The 26,577-nt window shown below is 50.3% G+C and overlaps 2 protein-coding genes across 4 annotated transcripts in view; both read left to right on the top strand.

Annotated features, from left to right (window-relative positions):
• LOC143429941 (uncharacterized) overlaps positions 1-9,637 on the top strand; it is a 120,859-nt gene extending 111,222 nt beyond the window's left edge. Inside the window, exons 3-7 of one of the 3 annotated variants that reach the window (XM_076905813.1) lie at positions 4,704-5,181; positions 6,041-6,283; positions 6,591-6,741; positions 6,840-7,053; positions 7,153-9,637. In XM_076905813.1, coding sequence (XP_076761928.1) covers positions 4,704-5,181; positions 6,041-6,283; positions 6,591-6,741; positions 6,840-7,053; positions 7,153-9,528 — 3,462 coding nt within the window. In that variant the 3' untranslated portion in view covers positions 9,529-9,637. Of the gene's footprint in view, positions 1-4,703; positions 5,182-6,040; positions 6,326-6,590; positions 6,742-6,839; positions 7,054-7,152 lie in introns of all 3 variants that reach the window. The other 2 variants (XM_076905812.1, XM_076905811.1) reach the window with 2 other exon arrangements.
• Positions 9,638-19,633: 9,996 nt separating this feature from the next.
• Positions 19,634-21,606, top strand: LOC143429957 (uncharacterized). The gene is made up of 2 exons (XM_076905846.1): positions 19,634-20,342; positions 20,951-21,606. The coding sequence occupies exons 1-2, from the start codon at positions 20,318-20,320 to the stop codon at positions 21,604-21,606; spliced, it is 681 nt and encodes a 226-aa protein (XP_076761961.1). The 5' UTR covers positions 19,634-20,317.
• The last annotated feature ends 4,971 nt before the right edge of the window (positions 21,607-26,577 follow it).

The following is a 26,577-nucleotide window of genomic DNA, read 5'->3' as shown; positions in this document are numbered from 1 at the left end:
GAGCAACAAACATCATTTGGATCGTTGCCATAAAACACTCTCCGAGTCGTCGTTACTTACCCTCCCACGTCCTCTCGATATTGCTTGTTAAGATTACGAGGATTAAAAAAATGGCTGATTCGAGTCGAACGGAATCGCGAAGGAAGAATCCATCTGGCGTATAACGCGGCTATTTGCAGCGGAGAATTATCATCGGCAGTAATACTTTGCCGGGTGGTCCTGTACCGGAGGAATTGATAGGTTATCGGTGTGTTTAGGGTGCCAGCGAGTATATCCCCATAGCAACGTCGGAATACATTTCCACGTGATTCCGTGCATACTGTCCGTGTCGTGAGTTTGGGGTTAGATCAGCGCCTGTGTCTGTGCCAAGATTGCACTACCTTCTGGCACATTGTTGGCCGTCCACACACGTGCACGGGCCCACCCTCGGCCCTTTCCAGCCACCGGTTCGCGCTCCGTCTCTTTCTCACCCCCTGACCCCTTTAATCCCTCTATTGCCTTGTCTCTCCGGCTGACTCCCGCCGCCCCTGCATCCAGTCGACTCTCCCTGGCCCTCTTCCTCTTCTAGATACACATCTCGGATATGTGCAGTCAAGGGGAATGCTCGAGTGCGCGGAGGTAGGGAGGGCGAGTCTTCCGTGAATGCAGAAACAACGGAATCGAGGCAGATTTTCGGTACGCCAAATTATACTCGCGTCGATTCGACTGGTTACGATGCGAACGATCGCGGTTATTTCGCGACGGGGCATCGCGACGAATCGTTACGAGTAGTCGACGGGCGGGTGGTTTAATATTTCAAGACAGACGTAGAATCCTCCGGCTCTCGGGATGTAATTTCCTCGGTAGCTTTCTTTGGTAAAAGTTTGCACCTCAAACAGTGCGTTCGCGGCTCTGTTAAATTGAATTTCGCCGGCGCGTACCATCGCCGGGGGTTTCTTTGAAATATGCGCGTTTGAACGTTCCCTGCCCGCGAGATTTATCGAAATGCCCATTCAGCCATTAATAAAACGTAACTTCAGCTGCCTTTCCGCGTTGGTTTCATTAAAAATTTAAATGAACCGCGGACAAGCAAAATTTACTTATGCATACACGGACGAGGAGAGCCCGGCCGGCCCGTCCGTTCCTCTCTCTCTCTTAAATCTCTCTGCCCGGTGGCTTTTAACGCGTTTAACGAAAACAACTGTCCAGCTTAATTCCCATGACGATTCAATCGAATCGTCGGGACGTTCGTCGATAATCGACGGGGACCGGAAACACCGCGAGACGCGCGCGACTAGGCCTCGAGCGATACTGATTCGCCTCCTCCTCGGACCTCGACGAAATCTTTGACCAACCTGTCGCGGCAATTTCAACATTTACAATCGGCTAATCGCGGTTGGCTTAAGCGCTTCGCTCTGGACGATCGAGAAGCGGAGAGATTACCAATTTAGGGGAAGATTCGAGCGAGGGGTGGAGGGTGGTCGCTCGAACGAGAGAAAGGGACGGAGCTGGGAGAGTTTAAAACTACATTTAAATATTTAAATAGAATCGCGCGCGAGTTGCGAGTTTGAACTCCCGCCATCAGTTTCACTACCGGCTTTAACGTGATTACGAAGTTGCCGCAGTTTACTCCGATCTCCCGAAACAACGCCACTGTATGTAATACACGAATAATCAGACGCGATTTCGTGTCTGATAACGAAACGGGTTAGAGGGTCGTGGGCTGGGAGTGGAACGGCGGAGAAAAGAAACCCTTAGCGGTGATTTAATTGAACCGATATCCCGGTTGTAAACGAGATCGATAAAACTGCGGGAGGGGTGGAGAAGCAGCAGCAACAAGGGGGCCACGGGGTGAGCCCATCGACGGTCCGAAAAGTCAATAGAACGCGAAGGGAAAACCCTCTTAGGAAATCACAGCGACAAATACGTAGAATGGCTGGGGAGAGCGAGAGAATCGTGTCGTGAGATTTTTCTTCGCGCCTCGCGTGTCGCCGCGATTAAGACGGAAGGTTTGTTTTCACAGTCGTGATTCAGGGGGTGGAGCGGGGCATCGGAAGCTCGACGGAGACTGGGAAATGGAGCGGCGCGCGCGGTTCGAGAGTAAAAGGAGGAAAGGACAATGAGAGGAAACGAGCAGCGATGTACGTGACCGAGAATCCCGTGGGGGGGAGGGAAATCCGTGGCCAAGTGCATCGGCAGGGGTGCTAGCGATGGGAACGATACGCTCGCGTGACACCGATCGATTTTTTCCCTTACCCGAACAGATGGAGTGGCGAGACGAGAAATTGAATCGGCGCAAGTGGAAAAACAAGTGGCCGAGGGTGCGAGCGTAAAAAAGGAACGGCGATGGTGAAAGGGCGGTGGTACGAATGTGGAGAAGGTCGAAAGGGAAGCGCAAAGGAAGAAGTGGAGTGGCAGGGTTGAAAGAGGGCACGGTTCGCCGCGAGAACCTGAAAGATGAAAGTACCCACGGCGACTGCCAAATTACATAAACGAAGTGTTACCGTCGTGGCGCGCGTAAATAAGTAAACGAAGATGCAGCCTTTGATTACCGTGTTTTCCTCGTTTAAACGGGAACGATCATTTGCGCGAATAATGCAGCGAGCGAGCGAAACAACTTCTTCACTGTTCGACTGTTCGGATAAAAAGGGACATTTGTCAGATTTTTGCGCGGACACTCGCTCGCCACGATGTTTCGCGTTGCGATTCGAGAGGCGACAAATTCTGTTTACATTGAATTTCGTTATCTCCAGTTGATAGATGCGAAGTATTCGTTCGAGAATATATCCCTTGGGCTGTTTATGTCTTCGGTTGGAAAGTGACATTGTGACGTAAAATTCCTCTACGACCGTAGTCCTGAATACGACGTGTCGAGCGTTAGTACAGTTTCGACGATCGTAGCGAGCACACGTATCGCGAAGTTTTGAAATTTTAAGACGAATTTGACTTTCAATTGATCGGAAACTTATTTATCCACGATTAAATTGGTGGTAGAGCAAGTGTAAACAGTGGCGATGATAGTGACGTAGTATCGGGTGTGAGAAATAGAAAAATTAGAGTAATAGACGGTGAATTCGGAAGTGGCAGCGATGACTCACAAGATTTTGGCACTTCGGAATACCTTGGTAAGTGTTTTGTAAAATATCACACCACTGCAGAACTTGATCTGCGATAATTATGTTTTTCAAAATGTAAACACAGATAATATATCGAAATATAACACTTTCGTATGTTAATTTTTATATAAATTTATTTACGCGTGAAATCGTCTCGAGTTGCACCGCCGCTCGACCGAAAAAGTCGTCGAGCGCAAAGGGTTAAAACCCCGAGCGTTTCACTTGGCCTGGGGCTCTTTTCGCCGCGAGTAAACGGATTTACTTGCAATGCCACCGATTCGAGTGCATCCTACAGTTGCTCCTCGTTGAACCTGAATTATTTGCAGACGATTCGATTCGCCGCTAACGAACCTCTTGCCATGTTATGCAAGCTAATCGCAAGGAACCAACGTTAATTAAACGCTGTAACGTCGCAGGGTTTCGATTTTCCACTTTGCGACCGAAGATCGAACCCTGAATTGTTGAGACACGCGAGAAACACGAGTTACGTTTGTCAGCTTCCGTCGAAGTGTCGCTTTGAAATCTTTTGGTTTCTTTTCTGGAATCACTCGTTTGTCTCTTCGACGTGTACTACGATGACCATTGGTACCGCAGGGAAAAGCAAAATCACGGGTGAAATCCTGTGAATCGAGCAGGTCCAACAGTTGGGTGAAACTTTAGGAAAATGACGTCGCCTCTGGCATCAACGGACAATTAAATTATCGTCGAGGCGGAGTAGATAACGATGCACTCGAGGTACAACATAAACCACGAGTTACGTGGGCTGGATTATGTGTGTACATAACGAGCACATAGATGTTTTAGCTGGTATCCACCGACAAGTAGATCTATGTAAAGAGAGAGAGAGAGAAGGAGAGAGAGAGAGAGAGAGAGAGAGAGAGAGAGAGAGAGAGAAACACGGGAACTGGACCGTGCCTCCACCTGTCGATGTTGATAGTAAGCTAAATGATATCTGAGCTGGATAGGATAGATAACAGAAATTTCTACTTCTTCCAGAGACGATGAACCATTAAAAGCTCCGTCGAAATTAACGTAAACTTTTATCTCGCCGATTCGATGGAACTTATTCAAATGCAGAGATATTATCATGGACGACGGGGTACAAGAGAGACTTCCTACCTTACCGCAAAAGATTTCGTGCAACATGTTCTAAAATACCGATCGTCTAAGAGACTGCAGTTCGCAGTGACTTCGAGCCCGCTCGATTCTGCTCGATTCCGCTCGATTCCGCTTAACTCTGCTCGACTTGGCTCGGTTTCACAGTTAATCGCTCACATAACCACCCTCAGGATCGACACGCACTCCACCGTCACGGTCGCCTAGTCACAATTCCGAGTTGTGCGTTCAGAATAATTGTTATATTATAATAGTCTATAAGTTATTGACTTTTACTACGAATCTAAGCTCTTATTAATATAGTACAACACCTTAACAATGAGATTAATGTTAAAAGAATTATATCTCGTCGTACGATAGAATAGGTGGGCAAAGATTTCGCTCCACTTGAAAAACTAAAACAATAGACGAAAGTCGGGAGCAAACGCGTACTTATCGTAGAACCAAAAGGTAGAACATTGTCGTATAAACGGATACGTTGTCTGTTCGCAGGATGAAGTGCTGACGATATCGGAGAAGGTGGTGGTTCGCGTCCACGATCTGGTTACGTGGTTATCACCGACGTTGGAGTGGTCCTGGGGTCGAGAAGTGTCTTACCCATCGACTCCGACGTCCTCGCCGGAGAACAGCCCTCTGAGGTACGAGATACCTCAACCCCAGGTGCTCACCGACCCCGGGATCGATTTCTCGGACGTCGATAAACAGCAGAAGGAGTACGAGAGTAATCACAACTCGAGGAAGCCGGACTGCGTCACCCAGACGAAGGTGGTGGTGTTGTCGTACCCCAGATATTGTCGGTATCGAGCGCTGTTGCGTAGACTCGAAGGTGCCGAACCGTCCTGGCTTTGCTCGTCCATCGCAGCCGCACTCGGTGGATTCACCGCCACGCCGGGTACCAGGGTGCTCTTCTGCAGGGACACCTTCGACTACCCGGATCTAGAGACGCACGAGCTCCTCTGCAACCATCTGGGTAGGTCGAACGATCGAATCGAACCTCGCGTCCTGTCGATAAACGCGGAGGCGTCTTAAGATCGAATTAACGTCAGAAGATATAGGGAAACCAGCGCAACATTATTCGATCCGTACTTTCTTTTTCTATCGTTGGAATGCCGTTCTGTTTCGTTGGAAATCGGATGCTGGTTATTAATTTTGGGTAATTTAGAGAACCATTTACCGACGGAGGTTCGCACGTGGTAGCAGAAGAAAATTGCCGGCTCGTGAGACAATTAAAAACAATAGAACGTATCGGGCAGAGCTAGCGGAGGAAACGTTGTACAGTTCTCATCAGTGTTACGTGTATTGTTGCAAAGGTGCTTCGTCACGAGGAACACACGTGAATCTCTGAATATCGTCGTCGAAACTATTATTTTATCGAACTAATTCCATCGCGGTGATTCGAACGGTGCAACCAACAGCGTGGTGGCACGGACCAGTGGATCACGCGCGCGTGTCTCTGATACTTTGGTTAATTTTTTATGGTGAACGAAAACGTAATGTCGATCGTGATGAAGATCAAAGGCAATCGGATAGTGCACTTCCAAGTAACTGGTGAATATTACGATTAACCGTATTTTTAAGTGCGAACGGTTAGAACGTGATTCCACTGAAATGCAATATCGCCACGTGGTGAATAGAAGCGATCTCATTCGATACGTATATATCAACTGACGCGCGGTATATCACCGAAACGTTTAGTTATCGAGCGCGTCCGCACGATCTGCTGTAATTCGTGGTCGTTACGAGGAATGAAAAGACCCTCGCGTTCCCCCTTCCGCCGATCGAATAGCGAGCTGGCGTGATTGAACGTGCGTTCGTAAATTATTTTCCAGCGCCAAAGTTGAAGGGGAGGCCGAGGAGGAAACGCAAAAAGCGCAGCGCGTCGCCAGGAGAGTCGAGCAACGAGAGCGAGGCATCGGTGGCGTCCACATCGAGGAGCGTGCCGGTGAGCTCGAACGTGGTCGTCGCGAGCGTCGGCCGACCGCCCTCGTCCGCCGTAAGGCGAAGCGAGCGGAAGACCAGCGCGGAGGAAAAGAAGTTCCTCACGGACGTGCAGAGTTTCATGAACTCGAGGGGTACGCCTGTCGGAAAGATGCCACTGCTGGGCTACAGGCAGAGTCAGTATCTGTGTGACACACATTTTTTTTTTCAACAATTGGCGAGAAAAGTTTCACTTAGACACCTTTTTAACGTTCCTCACATTTTTATCTACATAGAAACGTTGGTTTGGTTCGATTGAATTGAAAACAGTGATTGGTACTGTTCGAGGCTGATCAACAGCAGTGTTTCCTTTTGACAAATCATATGTTCTCTATAATAATAAGACGTAGCCCGCGGTGCGTGAGAATCACACCCGAATTCACGGTCACGTTCTGCTTGCAGTCGATCTCTTCCTGTTTTACACGAAAGTCCAAATGCTCGGTGGCTACGATTCCGTCAGCGCTGGCCGGCTCTGGAAGAACATCTACGATGACATAGGCGGTAACACGGGGTCAACCAGCGCTGCGACCATCACTCGTCGACATTACGAGAGGTAAGGTGTTCGAGTAACAGATACGATGCAATTTTCGTAATTAGTAGCGAACCATCGAACGGTGGTGATCAACGAAATTTGTATGTTCGTGCGAATAGGTTGCTGTTACCTTACGAGAGGTATCAGAAGGGCGAGGATGCGAAAGTTAGACTGACGCATGGGAGGCGAACAAAGAGCAGCAGTGTGTCCGAGGAGTTGGACGACGTCAAGCAAGAAACGAACGACCCGTATCCATCGGAAACGCCTCCGCCCGTGGAACCGAGCCTCGCCGCCGCCACAACGCCCCCCCTTCAACCAATTATATCGGCAACCGTAAGTACCATTCCGGATGATTAAATATCAATTACCCCGTGCTCGTCGCGATACCACGATCGACTTATTATATATCGCACTTGTTGTCGCTTCTTGCAGCCGTTCCTCTCGAGCGAGAAACCGAAAACAGAGACCGGGAAGACCTCGTCCCTGCGTAGCGTACGAGTGAAGCCGGAACGGCTCAAGTCGTTGAATACCATGATTGCCAATAGTACACCCTCGCCCAGCCAACAAACCAGCCAACTGCCAAGTCCGCCACCTTCTTCTAATACGTCAATTTCAACGCCGAGTAGTACACCCTCTACCACGCCCACGAACGGTAGTACTGGAAGTCAAAGCGTTTTGGAGAGGCAGCTGAACAGCCCTCTGATATCGCAACAAGTACCGCCGTCGTGTTCGCCACCGGGTCTCCCGGTGACCACAGTGGCGACGAACGCCTCGACGGTGGTCACGTTAACGCCGCCGCCGGAGAAGGACATGAAAGAGATCAAACTCGATTCGAAGCAAACCACCCTGCTGGCACAGGGTAAGGAGAACATCCCGTTGTTCGGCGAGAAGCCGATCTTCGCGGAGAAGGCGATGGTCCCGCCCAGGTCGCCGGAGGTGATCGACCTCGAGACGGAGAGCGACACGAGTAGGGATAAAATAATCATTCCCAGCTACAAGAAACGGAAGCTCGAGATTCTTCGCGAGGGCGGTCTCGAGGTCACTGCCGTCGACCTGGACACGCGGCCCAGCGTGATTCAAACGAATCCACCCGCGCCAGCGACCATGAAATCCGAGGAGAAGCCGCCGATATCGTACCCGCTTCCGGTCACGCCCAACTCCATTCCCAAGTTGATTTCCGTCACCGTAACGCCGGACATAGGGCACATGCTGTCGTCGCCGCAGGAGCATCAGCATTCTCACCATCATCAGGCGCGGTTACCGACCACGCCTGTCAAACAGCCCGCCGCTCATTATAATAACAATAACAACAATAACAACAACAACAACAACAACAACAACAACAACATTACGATGAACAACAATAACGTGGTGAACAGCCGTGTGATAAATCTCGGTACGTCAAATAACGCGGCGTTGCTGCAATTGTACGCGAACGCGAACGTACCGCCGCCAGCGTCGTCGGGTATGCATCAGGCTAATCACCGTTTCGTACCGCCCACCGTGCCGAACGGTAGGATATTTCCGCCCAAAGTGACGCAGTCGAGGTCGATATTCGCACACAACGAAAAAATGGTGTACGGCGATCCGAAAGAGATTCCTGTCCCTCCAAAGTATCGTCCGTCGTTGCATCGTTTGCAGCCGCATCAGATACACAACAATAACGATCCAATGTACGGCGGGGTTCTCGACCTGACGCAGAAGCCCAACGACAAGTCGGTGTTCCCGAGACCGAGCCTAGAAATAGTGAAAGTACCTGTAGTGCCGAGGCCTAATCCGTTAAATCTGGAGATGAGGAACTCGTCGACGATCAAAGAGAGGCCGACGGACTGTTCGAAACGGGGTAGCTTCCCCGGCTACCAGAACGTGCTCGACAGTCGGACAATGGCTTCGAACAACTTGGAGATCACGATCGTGAACCCCAAGCAAAAGAACAACCACGCGAACGTGCCGCCGAGCCACGTTCGGGTGCCCAGCCCGCCTAGGAGTAACGCGATCCCCGGGCAAAGGAGGCAACATCTGAACGGCAAGTATACGAGCAGGAGCGAACCGGTTTCACCGTACACCCCCAGGAAGCCGAGTCATCCTGTTATACCGAACGTACCTAACCTGAATCACCTGAACACCGGTGGCTACCCGCGAATGGCCACGATGCAGCATCAGAACACGATCGACAGGAGAAAAAACCTAGAGACGAGCGGGAAGGAGCAACACCAGCATCATCCACACCAACAGCACCACCAACATCAACACCAACAGCACCACCAACAGCAGCAACACCATCAACACCAACACCAACACCATCAACACCAACAACACCACCAACAACAACAATACCAGCAACAGCAGCAGCACCATCACCATCAACACCACCATCATCATCACATGCACCAACAGCACCAGCAGCAGCAACAACAGCAGCAACAGCAACAACGTCGAATCAGCGAGGGCGACAAATCGTTGATCACGCAGCAGCAACACCAGCAACAGGAACAGAGGCAAACCGAGGCTGGAAAACGGCACAGCGTGCCGAGCATACCATCGGGTTTCGTGCCCGTGGTGCCGCAGAACAATCCAGCCTACCTTCCGCAACTGCCAAACACGCCCGGCAAGTTCCTACCAATTTTGGACCCGATGTACTATTCCGCGTTCTATAACGGTTTATTCCCGCCGCCGATTCCGCCCACGGCTGCCACGTCGTTTTTACCGCCGGAATTCAGCGCGTACTACAAAGAATTACTTGCTTCCTCGCAACCAAGACTGGGGATGGCGGGGCAGCACCAGCCGGCTGCCCCAACGTCTAAGTAGACAAACGGGATCTCATGCTAGCTAGCCCCTCCGATGCCCCACCGTGCGTCGGAGTTTCATTTCTAAAGACACTGATCCGTCGGATTTCCTCGCTTCGAATTCTATTTTCATCGAGACCACCCGCTTCAAGGGAGGGCTGAACGAACGAAGGGCGAAGAGGAGAGGAATCGATCACCGATAGAAGAGCGAATAATACTTACGCGCGCCGTTTCGAGGGTTTTCTCGATCGATCGATCGATCGATCGTTCGTTCGAACACGCTTGCTCGGAAGTACTCGATCGCGCGATTCGATTGGGTCTACGAGAGAGATGCGTGTGGTTCCCGTTCGAGCCCGGCACAGGGCGAACGGGACCCGTCGTGGATGGACGGAGGTGAACGAAAATCGGACGACGACAATGATATAGGTGTATACACACCCGCATATGTCATGCAATAAATTAGGTAATAATTTTTTATATGTAACGGAATAACGTGCGCGGCAACTTCGTTGTAGACGGAAATCAATGGGACGATTCTTTCGGTGTTATTTTAATTTTTATATATATTCGAGAGAATGTTCGACGATTAAGCGAAAAAAAGAGCGTACTAAAGCACTGTGATACTGATCGAAAAAAAAAGAAAAGAAAGAGAGGAAGAAACGAAAAAAAGAAAAAAGAGATAAGAAAGAAAAGATAACGCCACTCGAATTGGAAACGGGTGAATATATGCATTCGACTCTTTTCGTACGGAAATACGACTTTTTCTACGTTCATTCGTCGTGAACTTTGTGTGTATAGCCGCAATGTCGAGCCGATAAGGAATAATTAACCAACGGGTGATCTACCATCACTTCTGTTTTTTCCTAAAACCGCAGATTCGTCGAGAGATTAATTCGATCGTCCGTCATGGGTCGGAATTCCTTCATTTCGAACGTGCGATGTGATAATTAAATAAATATATAAATAAATGAAGAAAAACAAAAAATATATATATATGTATATGTATATGTATATGTATATGTATATGTATATACGCGAGAACTCTAACCGACGGATCGTCAAAAACGTATAATTGTTTATTGTATAACGATAAATCTTGTGTAGCAACGGTCGCGAGAACCCTATCCTACCGTGTAAGTTTAGACAATTTTCATTGTATCGACACGTATACAATCACCATACACACTGATCTGTAGTTCAGTTCTAACAAATAAGTGCACGCAAGCGATGTTATAGCAACGAGATACATGTACATAATGTATATAATCACGTATACGTTAAGCTAGATAAATTCCTCTGCATTATATCTTTAAACATTACGTAAGAACGTTAAGATTTAGTAAATGTACAGGCTGTCTTATTTGTGTGGCCAACGATAGTCGTATCGCTACGTATATTATATATATATATTCTTCTTAGGGTGCAACGCAATATTTTGCAGAATACGTTTAGGAAAATGTCTCTTGTACACGAGAAATCACACGGTTATCACCACTGGAAAAGCTGACGGATGGTAACAAGAGAGAACGCACGAATTTTTCCTTTGTTCCGATTTAAACGAGAGCACCATCGCATGATCGACTGATTTTTAAGTAACGCGCGGTCGCTGCCGTGGGCGATCGAACATCGCGGGCCACCAGCATTCTGGAGAAAAGATAAAAGAAATGAAAAAGTACCGATGGTATATCCATGTTACACGTAGACATATTGATAGAATTTGTTCGTTTTAGGATACTCTGATAAAGGAAAAAAAAAAGACAAAAATAAATATCAGATAACGTTAAAGCATTCGTAAACCTAAGACGTACAAGAGTGTAAGGTCTTTGCCGGACCGTTCTAGCGAAATCAGATTTCTATATCGATGTCTTTCAACGATAAGTTGTTCATGTTTGGAGGTTCTTTTTGCAACAAAAAAATAAATAAATAAATAAAATAAAATAAATATGATAAGAGTAAAGCGACGAGCGTTGTTGCAAATGTTGCGAACGCGGTTTACCGAGAGATCTTCGAGCTACGCCCGACGCGTTGACGAACGCAGTTTCCTTTTTTTTTTTTCGTTTCACTCGTCGCAAATCATCGTCCGAAAGAGGGTTCGAACGGAACGTGTATTATTTCTTTCATTTTTACAATAGAACATTTTTCTTTTTATCAAGCATGCCTTGAAATGCTTTTCCTGTCCCAATGGTGCTACGTTGCAAAGTATTTCCACGAGGAAAGTAGTTGTTTTCTTCAAAGTTGTCCGTTTCTTTTTTTTTTTCTTCTCTTACGAAAACACAAGAACCGTCGGAAATATCAGCAAAGACCGTAGACAATGTGAAAGTAATCACGATCTCAAGATAGATCTTTTTCACGTCCGAGTCTGATAAAGCGTACTCGAAGACAAAAAGACTTTTGGTTTCAGCGTGTGCGCGTATATCAAAGATGGGTTCGTTACTGTTGCGAATCGGTATAATTCCGCGCGGTTCGTTTGACAACGACTAAAAGAAGATGCGAAAGAAACCGCGCGAAGAACAGAGAGAGAGAGAAAGAGAAAGATTTTCTTTTTCTCAAAGGGAGGAACGAAAACGACGGAGAAAGGAAGGGCTTGTACGAAAATGCGAACGTGCCATAAAACTGCTTAGATAGTGACATTGAAAATCGAACGATGACAACAGTCGTTTGTATGTGCTTTTAACGAGCCCTTTATCAATTAGAGAGACTATAAGATGGTAGGAAGAAAGTTTAAACGAAGAAAATAACGGAAGTGCAAAATTCCATACGAAAGAGTTAATGTAATTTTTCTTTTGTTTTGTTATCATCGTGGTTGTTTTAAATCTCGATTTTTATAATTCGTAAGCGAAGAAAGAGAGTAGAAGACGAAAGAATGTGAGCGCGCGTGTGTTTGTGTGCGCGAAAAGAAAAACAGAGAGAATGAGAGAGAGAGGAAGATATATATATATATATATAAAAGTCGCGCGATGTAACGTGAATGTATGAATGAGGAATATACAGAGAAAAATTAGAGAACGATTAATATTGATAGAAAAGAAAGTCTATGTTCGTATTTTTTTTGTTTTTCTTCTGCGAGTTTTTTCTTCATTTTGTATACTTAGCAGTGACTTTTTAGCGTAACCCTCGTTTCCCAATTTAATAATAATTATTATTACGATACGAATATTTTTTATTATATGGGCATTTCAGTTCCTAAATTGGAAATAAAATATCTACTACGAACGATTTCGTTATTGATAGGGCCGAAGCGAGCGAATATAGTTCCCTCTAGAAACGATGTAATTAGTCTTGAAACACTTGAATTTTAAGCGAATTCTAAACGAATCGATCCTTGTTCGAGATCCAAAGCACATAACTAACCATAATTTCTATTTCTTTAGGAACCGATCAAGTAAGTATCGTTCGATAGTACTCGATACTATTCTCAAAGTAGTCGGATTCTGCACGCGCAAAAGGAACGCATTTATGTGGAAACGAAAGCAACAGGAATACCTTAGTTTTATGTACCTCGATCGAATCCTGTGCACGGTGTACTACGAACTCGGCGAAACGGCTGAAACGAGAGAAAAAAGACGATACCACGGAATGCACGGGCATGTGCCGCGAAATTTAAAATTTCTTTACGGTGGCTATAAACTGATAACCTGTTTAACCAGTCCGGTAATGGTAGACGCGGCTCACAAAATCATTTCTACTCCGTTTTTCCCGCTGATTATTTTTAAACGCCGCCCTATCGCATCGCGTTGCACGGGTAAATTCCGTGAAAACGAATCGAGCATACCTTCGGTTGAATTACGTAGTGGTCGCGTTCAAAAATGGCCAATCGTTCGCTAGATCTGTACCCGTCCGTCCCGCTGGTCCTCCGTAAGGCGCGCGTTCATTGGTCGATTTTCTCGTCCGGTCTGAATTTTAATTATCGGTCGTCGGCATAAAGGTTAGTCAGGCGATCGAACCGCGCGGCGTACGGGAACGGTCCCTTCACGGTGTTCCTAGACGAGAACAGATAGGTACACGCGGGGAATAGAACAAGCTGGTAGGGTGGAATTGTGTTTACCTCGCCATCCCCCGGTGGCAATCGACAAACACGCTACGATGTAGGATTGTCGCGCATCGCCGCATGCTAAACCACCTTTGTGTACGCAGCGCACCAGCGCGAATCTCGTATACGGAGGCGAAATTCTCGGGTATTCCCGTGCCTCGCGAAAATTCAGCGCGGCCTCTTTGTCGAATCGAACGATTCCGCGACGAATTTAATCTCGCGACTAACGCGATTTCATCACCCGACACTACCATCGAACGATTCTGTCGCACAGGGCGTCCCGGAAACGACGAGACTTCACAAACGAACGAGCGGTTCAAGGATTGTTTTGTAAGGGAACCGATATAGTAGCCCTTTAAAAGTCAATCGGAACAGTAAAGCACAGGGTTTTCCAGCGCATCGACGATCAGTTTGAAATTCAAACGATTCGCGCCGTGCTTGCTCGCTGGGTAAATTTCAGAACGCAACTTCTTTACGCGAAGTGGGGAATATCTGGTATTTTACGTGAACGCGAGCTGCGTTGCGGCTACCAGGTGTCCAAATTGGAACGTGGGGAATCGTCGAGACCTGGTCTCGGTCGGTAACGGCGTAAAAATTGATTCGTACACTGGTATCGATCGAGGGGCCAAGCGCGAAGGGTTACCCTGACGTAGACGAAGGCGCGGGGTTTCTTGGACGCGCTTGAACGTCGTTGCGGTGACGAGCACGTCATATCTTGGCGTTTCGCGCGTACCAGAGAATGCACGTAACCGACGCGAAGAGCTGTCTTCCGCCCAGTTCTCTCGTGAACACTTCACCCACCAGACAATAGTTTACCGTATCGACCAATCCTCTCTCTTTCTCTCTCTCTCTCTCTTCGACGTACGGCTTCTCCCCCCGTGGCCATCTACTCTCATCGTGCCACCCCGCTACAGCCAACCACCAACTTGCTCTTCTGGCCTTCCCTTCGTGCCTTTCCGCGGATCCAACTTGTTTCACCGAACTACCAAGCTTCCGAGTCCACTTAGGAACAGCTGCGAACAATCCACGAAGAGTCGCGATACTTTTCCCAACTCTTACCCCGGTTCCGGGCAGTTTCCTTCCCAGTTCGAGCCTCCCTCGACACCGCATCGTCGTCCTTCTGTTATCCTATTCGCAACTCTCGCAGGTTTCGCATCGAAACGCAGTCGTCGACGGACATCGGCCAACTCGTTCGCCACCGTCCGTTATCGAGACGATCGAGCGCTCGAATCGTCGTGAAAACGCCGCTCTCGAGCGTAATGGAAGTCGAGTTGGGCTTGCTCGGGTCCGCGGGCCGCTCACAGACTTCGTCCCGCCGCGGTTTCCGAAGGTCGAGATTTGTTCGAAAGTTTGTATGAATGAAACTTATCGTAATATCTCGCGCTGAACGGCGCGCGGGTTTCCGCTGGCCGGGAATAGGTTCGGAGAGACGGGAGCACGTGGTGGCAAAAGGGGTCGTCGGTTGTTTCAGCTCGTCCGGATCGTTTCGGCCAGGGTCAGTGGAACGTGCTTACGTACGAGCTGTCCGCAACTGTCATTCAGCTCGCCGCGCGTTCGCCGCGGATATCTCCGCGTATGGTTTTGCGGGCTAAAAAGTTATCGTATCGCGGGTACGGGAAAAATCGAACCTGCGCGTCCGACGAGATCTCTCTTTCCGGCCTGCACGACAGCACGCGTTCCGGTGATAGATATCGATCGCCTTTTACGAGAGATTTAGCCAGCGCGATTCGCGCGAAATTTATTCGCGAACTCGGTGAGCAGAGAGAAAACGAGTGGAAAATCGCGGGACACGGTGAAAGAAGCTTATCCTGGTACCGCGGGCAAAGTTAGCCGGTGTATCATTCGCATTGAAATTTGCATTGAAAACTTTGAAGCGTGCCGCGCACTCGCTCGAGCGGCGCGCACAGTAACGAACCTAGAAACTTCAGACCGCTTTTACGCTATTTCGTCGCCTAACGACGCCAGCCAGCATTTATGTATCCTCAAAGGCGTCGCATTTGACGGGAACAAACGGACGGAAGTAGAAATAAATAAATAAATAAATAAATGAAACGGGATAGACAGCCGGTTTTCTCTTCCAATAGATCGGAGGGTGCCTCTATGCCACGGCCCATTCACGATTCTAATTACGCGCGTGTGTCATCTCGCTCGTCGAGCGGTCGCCGCGTGAAAAGCTGCCCTCGTTAACGAGCCACCGGGCAAAAGTTGTTCCCCGGAATCGCGCGGCTCTCGTTCGGCGACGCATCGGCTGTCACTGAAGGCGACTTTTCACCGTCTCCGGGGTATAAAAGGCGGCCATACTGACCCCGAATCGCGGGTTATCGAATCGTGCCTTCACCGACAGATAGGCATCGAGAATGCCGTGCGTACCGACAGTACAGTGTGCCATCGTCGCTCGCGTGACAGCGAATCAAGCCTGCTCTCTTATGTCCGCGGTTTTCTCGCCTGACACGCGCGACCTTCCCAAGTTTCCCGGCCTGGAGACTCGCTTCGCGATTTCCATCCTGGTTCCATTTGCTATTCGTCTGCCAGAGAGAGGGACGATGGATTAGAGGATGACGGGAGATGGAACCGAGGAGCGTACTCGCATCAGGTAGACGAAATAATCGAATCTAAACTTTTCTTTTTCCTCTTTTCATTTTACCGTTTCGTGGTAGGAGAGAAAGGTGGCTAGAAACCAGCGTCGAGCGTAATCGTAAGATTAATCGAGCAATATTCCCGGGTAACCGTTAATTATTGTGGGTCGATGTTTACGCTTTCCCCGAGTCTTTCGAACGGTGTAGAGTAGGTTGAGGTGATCTCGCATTTTAACCGGTGTCAGTCGGCGACGACGGTAACGACTAGCAAAAATTTTAGAAAGTGTTCCTGCGCCGATCCGCGTAACTTTCAGCCTCGTGAACCGATCTTCTCCGTTTTCCGGTAGTTCGACGCGGCGGTGAGGTAGGTCGGCATAGTTTCCCGTTGTTGCCGCCTTTCTATTCGAACGACTCGCCAGGGAACAAGGAAGCATAACGCCGCCAGCCGAACGAAAAGGACGGAAAAATGAACGGCCGTTGCTCGGAGACGCAGAGAGATGCAGTTAAGTAGTTCTGCCCGGATGCGTCCACCGGTACTCTCGATACTTTCGACGCGAAACGCCGTGTTGTACTCGCCGCTGCGAGTAGTCTCGCGGTGAAACGAAAAAAAAAAAAAAAAACATTGCACGGGAGAGAAGAAAAGAATCGAGGAAGAGGCGCGCGCGAAATCGACTGGCAGTGGAAATCTCGGATGGACAGAAAACAGGTTGAACCTCGCGTTTGAAGGTTAGCAGGCCTCCTGGCGTCGCATCGCCGCCTAATAGAATGACTGGTCGTCTGACCACCATAACCTTACCGACCCATCGACCCCCGCTATACGTTCCTGGGATAAACGCAGAGAGTAAGAGAGGCGGAGGTGGAGGCGGAGGCGGCGGTGGTAGAGGAGGAGGAAGCAGAGAAAGGTGCAGGAGGAGGAGGAGGAGGAGGTGGAAGAGGGTGGGCAGGGTCGAGGGTGAACCCCTTATTGATTTTTAGGGTGACACTGTCAACCGGCGAGTGTTGAGTCCCCCGCGACGCGCGGGAGGGACTTTGAAACGACGAGGAGAGCGAGAAAAAATGTGGCGGCCTCGGTGCGCCATTGCACGCGCGAAAACCATCCCTCGCCGAGGGGTGTCCCTTTGATCTCCGATGATCGCGCGCGATCGGTCAGGATTTCGTGGACGGCGGACGCGGTCAGCACCGAGAGTCCACGGGGCAATTTTTTCGTCGTGTAAAAGTGGCGAGTGCGGCGGCTGCGGCGGTGACAGAAAAGAGTAACTGTGGCGAGGCGCAGCAGTCCCGTTGCGGTCGGGGGTTTAGCTCTCGGCGCAGGGCCGTACGCATCCGTGGGCGACGCTCCACGTGGAACAGCTGCCTCCTCGCGTCGTCTTGCATGTTTTACCACAACGTCTCGGCCGCGTACTCGGCGATCCGTCGCTTAGTTCTCGCGAAACGAACGCCGCGCCGGTGAACGAGTCTCCCGTCGACCGTTCTACTTTTTTCTTTGCCCACCACGGGAATCGTGCCTGGTCTAGTTCGCCCGAATTTTTTTTTCCGTTCCTCTCCTCTCCTCTTTTCTTTTCTTTTCCGTTCTTTTCTATCTCTATCTCTCTCTCTCGTTTCTTTTCTCTCGTTTCTTCGACGTAATCGTTCGGCGAGCCACGCCACCGCGTCGTGCGTCCTCCATGAATGGAACGGCGTGGATACGCGTGTGTTTTCGGTAATTGTCGTTCGTGCTCGATCGCTTCGCGTTACTCCTCGGCCTGGTGACGTGTGTTCCTTTGTGCGCTACGCTTTCTGCCCGTGGCACACGCGGAAAGTCACGAGTTACCGCTCGAGTGCAACGCTAGGCTGGTGCGTTAAACAGCAGGGGGATCGAAGAAACGCCGCGAATGTTGCCGAATGTCACCGTCAGTTTCTAATTGGCCGCAGGGGGACAGCGTTCGATTTTCAATCGACGGTAGAAGGTGCGAGGTATAACCCGAGAGCGGGAGAGAGTGTCGCGTTAACACGCGTGTTCGACTGTCGCGCTTGTTGGTTGCGTGCGACTGTTTTCTCGCCTGGCTTGTCCTACCGGCGCCGCGTCGCTCTTTACGAACGGACCGTCACCGGCGTCTCGTGTTGTTTACGAATCAACGCTATTACGTTGCTGCAGCTCGTATATACACACACAGAGAGAGAGAGAGAGAGAGAGAGAGAGAGAGAGAGAGAGAGAGAGAGAGAGAGAGAGAGAGAAAGCCGTTCGGAGCATGCAACAGGCGACACCGCGTTGTCAAAGTTTCCTCTTGATTAATCGATCGGAAATTACAGTCAACCGGAGAGTGATAACTCTCGGGCATTCAAATTAATCGCGCGGCTTACCGTCGCGGACGTGCGACACGGATATCAAGAGGGCCAAAGGAACGGAGCCGTGGGACAAGGAACGCGGGGGCGCATCGGTGGACGGCTCGCACTTCTGGGGCCGGGGGAGGGAAGAAAAATCGCGTGAAAAGTTTTTTCGGTGGACGCGCGAGGAATATCAGCCGCGTAATTACCCGAAGCTACCCGCGCCGCTTAGAATCAATACGATCGGATTACTTTTGGCGACGGTTTTGAGGCAGGATCGAGAGAAAGCTAGGCGAGTCGCTGGTGACTCGCGGTATATACGGAACACGCGGCGTGTCGAACGTCCGAGCAATCTTTGTCCGATACGGAGTGAGAGAGGGAGAGAGAGAGAGAGAGAGAGAGAGAGAGAGAGAGAGAAAGAGCGAGAGAGGGTGAGAGGGGGGAGAGAAAAGGAGAGTGCGCGTGGCGTGCTTAAAGGTACGAAAGGGCAAACGAAGCGAAGGAAAAGACGATCCACGGAGCTGTACGTGTGTGTACTTTCTTCTTGACGGGGTGTGCTTTCAGCGTGTTTGGGCGGGGTGTCAGCCAGTCGTTGCTGCCGCGTCGGCTGATGCAGTCAGTTTCGTGAAAATGGCAGCGTCACTCGATTCTCACGCGTCTAATAAGAATTATTGGCTACGACCGAGGAAGAAATCCAGTTGACACCCGGGCGCGGGCAGCTAGAAGGGACAGAGAGTGCGAATACCGAGAACACGTGGCCCGTGGGAGGAGCAGACAGTCCGGTTTGCCGCTAGGTGCGTGTGCCGACTAGCTACACCCCTGGCGCACGTGCGTACGTGTATTTCCGCGAGTCGTCGCGACGCGGTGCACGTGTGAGTGACAAATCGCGAGTGAAAGTGCCGGGGACTAGTGACTTTTTTTTCGTACCGTCGCGCGTTCCACGCCGGGCTTCCTGTATTCTCTACGGGAAGGCGAAAGCGTCGTCTTGACAGCTGAAACTTGACGTTTCGTATCGTCCGCGTCGAGAGCGTCGCGCTCGTCCGCGACTGTTTACGATGCAACCTGGTCCTCCGCTCGATGGATACGACGGAGCGGTCGCGCGATAAACGAAACGAGGCTTCTCTCGCTTCTTCTTTACGATTCGTTCTCGCGGTATCGTCGTGCTCGGCTCGATGTGAATAGAACGCGTGCATCGAACAGCTCGCGTGAACACGCACGCAGGCGCTGTGGCGCCACCAGCGCGCTACGTCCCTGGCGTGAGTCGTCTGTTGACTCTGGTGGTGTTTATTCGCGCTTGCCTCTTCTCTCTCTCTCCCCTCTCTCTTTCTCTCTCTTGCACCGGGTCATTTGTGTTTGGACGATCGTGAATTTTTTTTGCAATGTGACGGCAAAATGAATGAAGATTAGCGTGATGTCGGACCTGTGCACGCGCCTAACAGCGGGTGCGCGGCTGGATCTCGACTGGAAGGCTGCCGGAACGTGTTGAAACAGCTCGAAAATCAGCGTGAAAATGCCGGCAACGCGACCGTACAGGTGCTCGTCGTTATCGTTACCTTTCACAGTTTTCCATGAGACAGTGCGTCGACAGACTGCGTGTACCGACTCTTGAAAAGTATCGCGAGTCGTGGTTCGTGCGTTTCAAGTGCCCACGCCGTCGTAGGCCTCGCGAAACGCGTTCCAATCGCGCTCTAGGTTAGGTTGCCGGCACATAACCTTCAAGCAACTGTGAATTCGGTTTCTGTTGCTGTACGCGACGCGGACCAATTCGAGCGTGACGCTTTTTCGACCCCGCGTCGATCGTGAATTAAGTGCATCGACGACGATTGACGTTTTCTCGCCAGTGCTGATTGCTACACAGTGGGTGATCGGTGCAATGGAATGAGCTGGGTGACGATAGGACAATGAAGGCCAATGGGACAAACAATGGTGATTTACTTTCGTTTCTTAGTCCGTATTGAGCTTCGTGGATACGTTGTACCGTGTAGAATCTTGTGCAACGTGTTCTCGATGCAAAGTCCGTTCTGTAGCATTGTTTACATTATACAGAGGCATAGTTTTTGCGAGCACGGCTTGTACAATGTCGTCTAGAGCGATGTGATACGAGACGTAGGTAAAATAAGCACGCAATAAGAAGGTTAATCGTCTACATTGAGTATTTATAAGCTTTAAGTAGTAGTTGGCTATCCGATTCCTTGTGTATTATGCGTTAAGCGTACCACGATACAGTTTTTATGCACGTCGAGGCGTTTTACTTTTAAAGTACTACGTCTAATCGAATAATAGAAACTTTACAATGTATCTCAAATGTTATTCCATCCATTCTCTGTACTATTATACGCAATGGCACACCGAAGAGATACTTCATTGATACGTACATTGTTCCAATCTACATTTTCTTGCCGCAGTATCGTTGTTCTCAAATTTGGAGCAAGTATCATGTCCTAGCAGCTAGAATTCATGCTCGACTTGAACGTTCCAGTTACACGTTCCCATTGAAATACCCCGCCACTAATGCAATGACTTTGAATTTCCAGGCTGTAGCCGCTTGAACACGCCATTGGCAGCCACCACCACACTGGAGGATCCGGGAACACCAGCCTCTTGGAAGGGCCCGCCGCCCGGCTCAGAGGCATCGCCCTTTACGCCCAACTCCGTTGGCCAGGGTGGTGGCCCTGGCTCCGGTCCTTACAACAGTACAGGTGGTCCACCGAGTAATGCGGGCTTCCAGGGCCCAAGCCCGTTCCCCGGCGGTGCTGGCAGCCCAGCCGGGGCGCCTCCCTATCAGGGACCACCGCCTGGTTCCGCGACACCTCAGTATACTGCCTCGCCGGCGCCGAGCGGTTCCTCGACCCCGGGTCCTGGACCGCCGCCTAATTCGTCCGGTTTCCCACCGCCACCGAATAATTCCGGGCCACCGTACAATGGGCCCGGCCCAAGCCCGTTTGGCTCGCCGTCCGGTGGACCGCCGCAGTTCGTCGGACGACCTGGATCCTCGGGACCGCCGTTCGTACCCCCAGGAGCAGGGAATCCTCACTTTCCATCGCACGGACAGCCCTTCGGTGGACCTCAATACGGTATGCCGCCTGGAAGCCCGTTCGGACCAGGCCACCCGATGACAGGGCCTATCGGGCCTGGACATCCAGCGATGATGGGACCTGGCGGACCCGTCGATAGGATGGACCAAGGGTGAGTCTTGCCCTTTTCTCTGTGCTCTCGACGCGCTGCTCATCGATTAGTCATCGATTAGCTGTTTATATATATTTTTCGTGAGATCGAGGCGTCGTTTCGATCGATGCTGGAATTTAATGGAGGATTTAGAGGAAGTTTGAGGGTGTTGTTTTCTTATACGATGCGCAGCGCGTCGATCGAGCGTTCGTAGAGCACTCCTCCGTGTATGGAGTCTTTAGTCGAGCTAGTATGTAGTGCGTTAACGATGCGTACCGATCGATCGTCCGTTCGATAAACGACGCGAAACGCGGTTACTTGTAAGGAAGAACGTAACGTGCGCGGCGACAATTGTCGCGCGTGTTAGCAAGAGAAATCGAAATGCACGCGAGGTAAAAATAGGATCCCGATTAATTCGTACCCCCGTATTGCTCGAGCACGATAGCGTCGATGGAGTTTCGTGGCTTAGAGCCCCGGAGTTGAAAAGTAGTCACCATTAGCGTGTAAAACATAAGAGCGCAACGTGTCAGGCGTTGTCCGACTGCTAACATTCCTAGATAACGTGGTCCACAGGTAGCCACGGTTATTTATCACTCGTCTCCCGGTTAGTCCGCATTCTTGCTGATAATCCCGCTTCGGCAGGGCCTACGGTCTTGCCCTTCGGAAACCGTCACGATCGTTTGCATCGCTGTCGATGCGTCCACAGTCGAGCCAACTCGTTCTCGAGATGGGTTACACGGGACGCGAGCTTGTCCAAATGCTACCTAGCGATAAAAGCTACAGATGTTACCGTTACGGTAAAAAGCTATTTTCCAGCTCTTTCGTTAACTCCATCTCGTTATTCAAATGAGAAAGTTCGTTCGTTCGCGTTTCTGAAATTGAGAAACACTGTATTTCTTGAAACGCGATTCCATCGAATCGAGAGGAAACGCCAGTTGTTTTTTCCTCCGCCTCGATCGGCGGGGTTGGCAAAGTTTTTCCAGATCGGTGCCAGACACCGTGTAAAACATATTGTTGTTAAGTATCCTTTTTGCGAACGGATCGAAGCTGGATCGTCCGATCGCAGACGAAACCTGTATAACGAACGGGTGCTAAACTTGGCAGCCGTGTCGCTGGATTCCCTATCTACGATCTAGATTATCGGTGGGTTTGAAAAATGCCGCGTTATCGATAGCCCCTCGAAAGACCCGCCGTCATAGGCGTGCGTACACGCGTATTGTAATTTATGGATGGGGTGATTGCACCACGTGGAATACGCGCGTAAACCTGTTCCCGTCGAATAGTTTTCTAACAGGCACGTCGTCCCTACGAAGGCGGCGTAAAATCGGTTGAGGGTGTCCGAGGCTTGTTATTCGAATTTCCTCGCGCCGATAATAAGTTCGCGACAAGACACGGGGGGATAGTCGAAGTCGCTCGGGAGCAATTTTTAGGCTTGCGCATTACACGCGAGCCATTGACGTATCCCTCGGTTCGAAACGTACGCGCGTGGGCACGCACGAATGCGCTCGCGCGTCTGTTTACGCGCGCGCGAGTTTACAAGTACCTTAAATCTCTGTAAACTGTTGAACCGATCGTGTAAATGCAAGGGAAAGCTGGCGTATCGCTAATGGATTTTACTGGCTCCGTTGTTTATTACAATTCGGAGCAGCTAAATCCGAGCTTTTAGAATATTCGTTGGATTAGCGCGGCGATTGGGAATTTTTCCCCGGCTTCACCCTTATAAACACCGGCGAGCATCGCGGGGGCATTTATTTTTACCGGCGCGTGATCCGCGTGAAAAATTGCGGTAGCGTTCGCAAAGTCGGGGAACCAGTTGGTAATTGATATCGCGCAAAATTGATTATCGTCTCGCAGGAGAGACACAGTTTCGTTCGGGCTTCATGTGGGACACACGTGAACCGCATAAACAACCGGTCTCGCCTTAACAAGGATTTATAAAACGCGGCGATAAGATCGCGGTGGACGCCAGCCGGCTAATATGAATTTTAATTTCTATCAGCCTTTAATTAACCCCTTACAATTTCCTCGACGTTGAATAATTGTCTACCTGTCGCAACTCAGTTCGCACTTATTTCCCCTCCGTTCTGCCCTTTTCCCGGGGGAAGCGTCGCTCGTACGCCGCGAAGGAATTGCGCCCAAGATAAATTAGCGCGAGCCAACTGGACCCATTCACCTCCCGTGCGTGGCGTTCCTTCTTCGTTTATCTTTTCTACTTCCTTTTTCTTACCTCGATCACATTTCTAACCAGAGACGCGCATTGTTCGTGGCGGAGTGAAATAACGGTGTTACATTCTTGGCAGGGATTGTACCGTGGGAGGTGACGCCATACTTTTGTAGGAGGTAGTACGCGACCCACCTCCCCTTTTCTCCCTAAACCCTCCTAGTCACCCCGTGTTATGGAGGGCGGGTGAACCAACGAGTGGAGGGAGTGTGGGGTGGCATCAGGGTGGTACGAAGGTTCTCATATTTCATGTATTTTCATTTTCCGCGATGCCCAATCGTCGTCTGCGAATTGTTTCCCGTTTTGCCGTTCGTTTCGCGTACCTACGTTTGCTCGCTATCGTTAAGATAAGCAGAGGCGCGATCGATTCGACCGCGAACGTCCGATCGATAAAACGCGCGTCAAAGGATGCGTCGGCTTGTATCGGTTCGAGCGAGAAACGAGTTCGAAGTTCGAAGCTCGGTCGATCGAATTTCGAAATATCCCAAAATGGTCGAAATGGGGCGGAGGGGTGGTCAGAGTTTTCTTCCTCTTTTCTTTCCCCAGGACGACGGGAAATGTTCGTTGAGAACCGCTCGAACTTTCTGCCCCCTCCTACTTCTGGTTGTTCCTCGGGTGTGGGTTGGAAGAGAAAGAGGGACGGCTACGAGGGGCAAGAGGGTGGTATGCGGGGGTCCGTAGGTGTAGGTAGAGAGGAACACGGGGGATGGGGTGGCGATCCGTCGGTCTGCGCCCAGGAGCTCGCTCGTGCGTCCGCCACCGCCGTTTACACTTTCGCGTTCTAAAGGGATCTTGGTACGTCAGGGATCTCCGCGGTGCGTTTCGTAACCGTTTGTCTCGGGTCGCGGTCGAGCCGCGGTTCCACGCGGCGTTACTCCCGGCTACGTTTGAGAAAACGAGCAGGAGAAATCCGTATCGCTTTATAGCGGCCGCCTGGCCGCAACGAGGGTTTGTTTAGACCGCGTTCTTGCCACGGGGCACGCGATTGATCGGTACCCCCTCGTAGAAAGTTCGCGCTTCCGGTCTCCGTGCGTGCACCGCCGGATCGTGGACGCGATACACACACATCCCCCACGTTCGAGGAGGGAAAGGCGCACCATCGCCAATCTACCACCACCTTCGAGCTCTGCCGTTTTCTTTCGTTCGCGTGCGCCACGTTAATCAGCGGACTGCGGATGTTTATGTACTTAAGAAATATTTGAAACGATCCCGTGTGTTTAGAGAAGTAGTAGGCGAGTTTCCATGAATAACGTTGCAATTAACGTTGGTAGGCGCGAAACCGGCAACTCGCGCGGAGGTTGCATTATATTCGCAGTTAGTTTTATTACGCGAGTCGCATCGGACATCGTCGGTCGGTAACCAGAAAGTATTATAATTAATTTAATTAATTAATTATTAATTAATTTGTTACACAGCCAGTTGCGTTCGTATTTTACATTCTCTCTGCGAGAGGGATAAAGGGGGGTAGGGCGCGGAGGGGGGTATAATTAATATCAAGGAACAATTATGAAACAGCGCCGCATCGTAAAACGCATTTGTTCGTCGGAGAGCTGGAGAGAAAATACATTGACGATCGTCGCGGTGCGTTTGAAAATGGGACTGGGAAAAAGGAGAAAGAAGACTCGGTGTCGTTGAATCGAATCGAAAGTTGGTGAAATTTCGTAGCGCGTCGGGTAATGGAAGGTTCGCTAGGATTCGTCTCGGTGGAAAGTTCATCTTCGAGCGTGGATCCGGAATTAATAACGAATATTCAGAAACGCGATGCGACATTCGAAGGTTCGCGTTCTCTTCTCGTGCATTATTAGCTACGATGGCGGTGCACCGAGGAAAGAGATAGTATTGATTTTTACCGATATTTAGCCGTGGAATTATCCCCTCTCTCTTTCTCTCTCGGTGTCTCTTTTTCTTTCACTCTTTCGCCAGCTCTATCTCTCCTTATAGCCGTCTGCTTCCTTTTGCTGGCTCGATCCACCCCCGTACCCGTCTCAGCCCCCCTCTAACTGCCCCTCCTTTCATCTAGCTGGTTCACCCTCGCCTCCGCACCCTCTCCTCCGGAGGGCCACCCTCCGCAGGCTGCGGCACCCTTGGCGAATCCTGGTGGAAACTAGGTGCCGGGGACAGGGCAATCTGAATACCTATGGCCCGAAAGGACGTTTCTATGCTAAGTGCGCGTTGAGTAACGAGGAAAAAACAGGCCTCCGGCTGGTGCAACCAGCCGCCCCCTTCGTTCGAATAGTTGTACACCGGCAGGCGCAACGAGTGTCGAAGGGTGCGAGACACGGGACCGCTCCAACTTCTAATTAGAATAGATGTCGAGGGTGTGCCCCGATTCTGTATCGGTATGTTTCTCATAATTGCCCGATGATGGACCGGGCTCCGGATGACGAGGTAGTTGTTAGGCTCGCTGATCTATGGGGTCGTCTATTAAGTTGAACGCCTCGAGGAGGCGTGTTTCGTTGAAAGTTCGTAACGCCAGTCGATCGAGCCTGTGCGTGTAGCGTCGCTCGTCGACCGATCAATCCAGATTCGGACCGCCGCTTTCATTGGCCCGTCCCTTTTGCTCGAGATCTCGTCGCGGAGTCACCAGAAAGGGAGACATTTAGAAACGAGAGCGGTGATTTTACAAGCGAGACGCGCGCCGTCGGGAAAGCGGTCTCTCTTACCTGGCGGACAGGACGGAGCAACTTGGCCCAGAGTTTCGTAGAACTTGGTAGCAGTTATCGACTCGGCCGTATTCTTCCCGCGTTATTGCTGGTCAGGAAGCAAACCTCGTCC

Source organism: Xylocopa sonorina, chromosome 12, assembly GCF_050948175.1.
Source record: "Xylocopa sonorina isolate GNS202 chromosome 12, iyXylSono1_principal, whole genome shotgun sequence".
In the NCBI taxonomy this organism is placed as follows: Eukaryota; Metazoa; Arthropoda; class Insecta; order Hymenoptera; family Apidae; genus Xylocopa; species Xylocopa sonorina.
This window is presented reverse-complemented; position numbering and strand designations above follow the sequence as displayed.

Excerpts from the sequence above, each read along its gene's own strand:
- LOC143429957 (XM_076905846.1), top strand. The coding sequence starts at position 20,318 with ATGAAGGCCAATGGGACAAACAATG. Across the intron at positions 20,343-20,950 it reads GGCCAATGGGACAAACAATG|GCTGTAGCCGCTTGAACACG; the intron begins GTGATTTACTTT and ends TTGAATTTCCAG.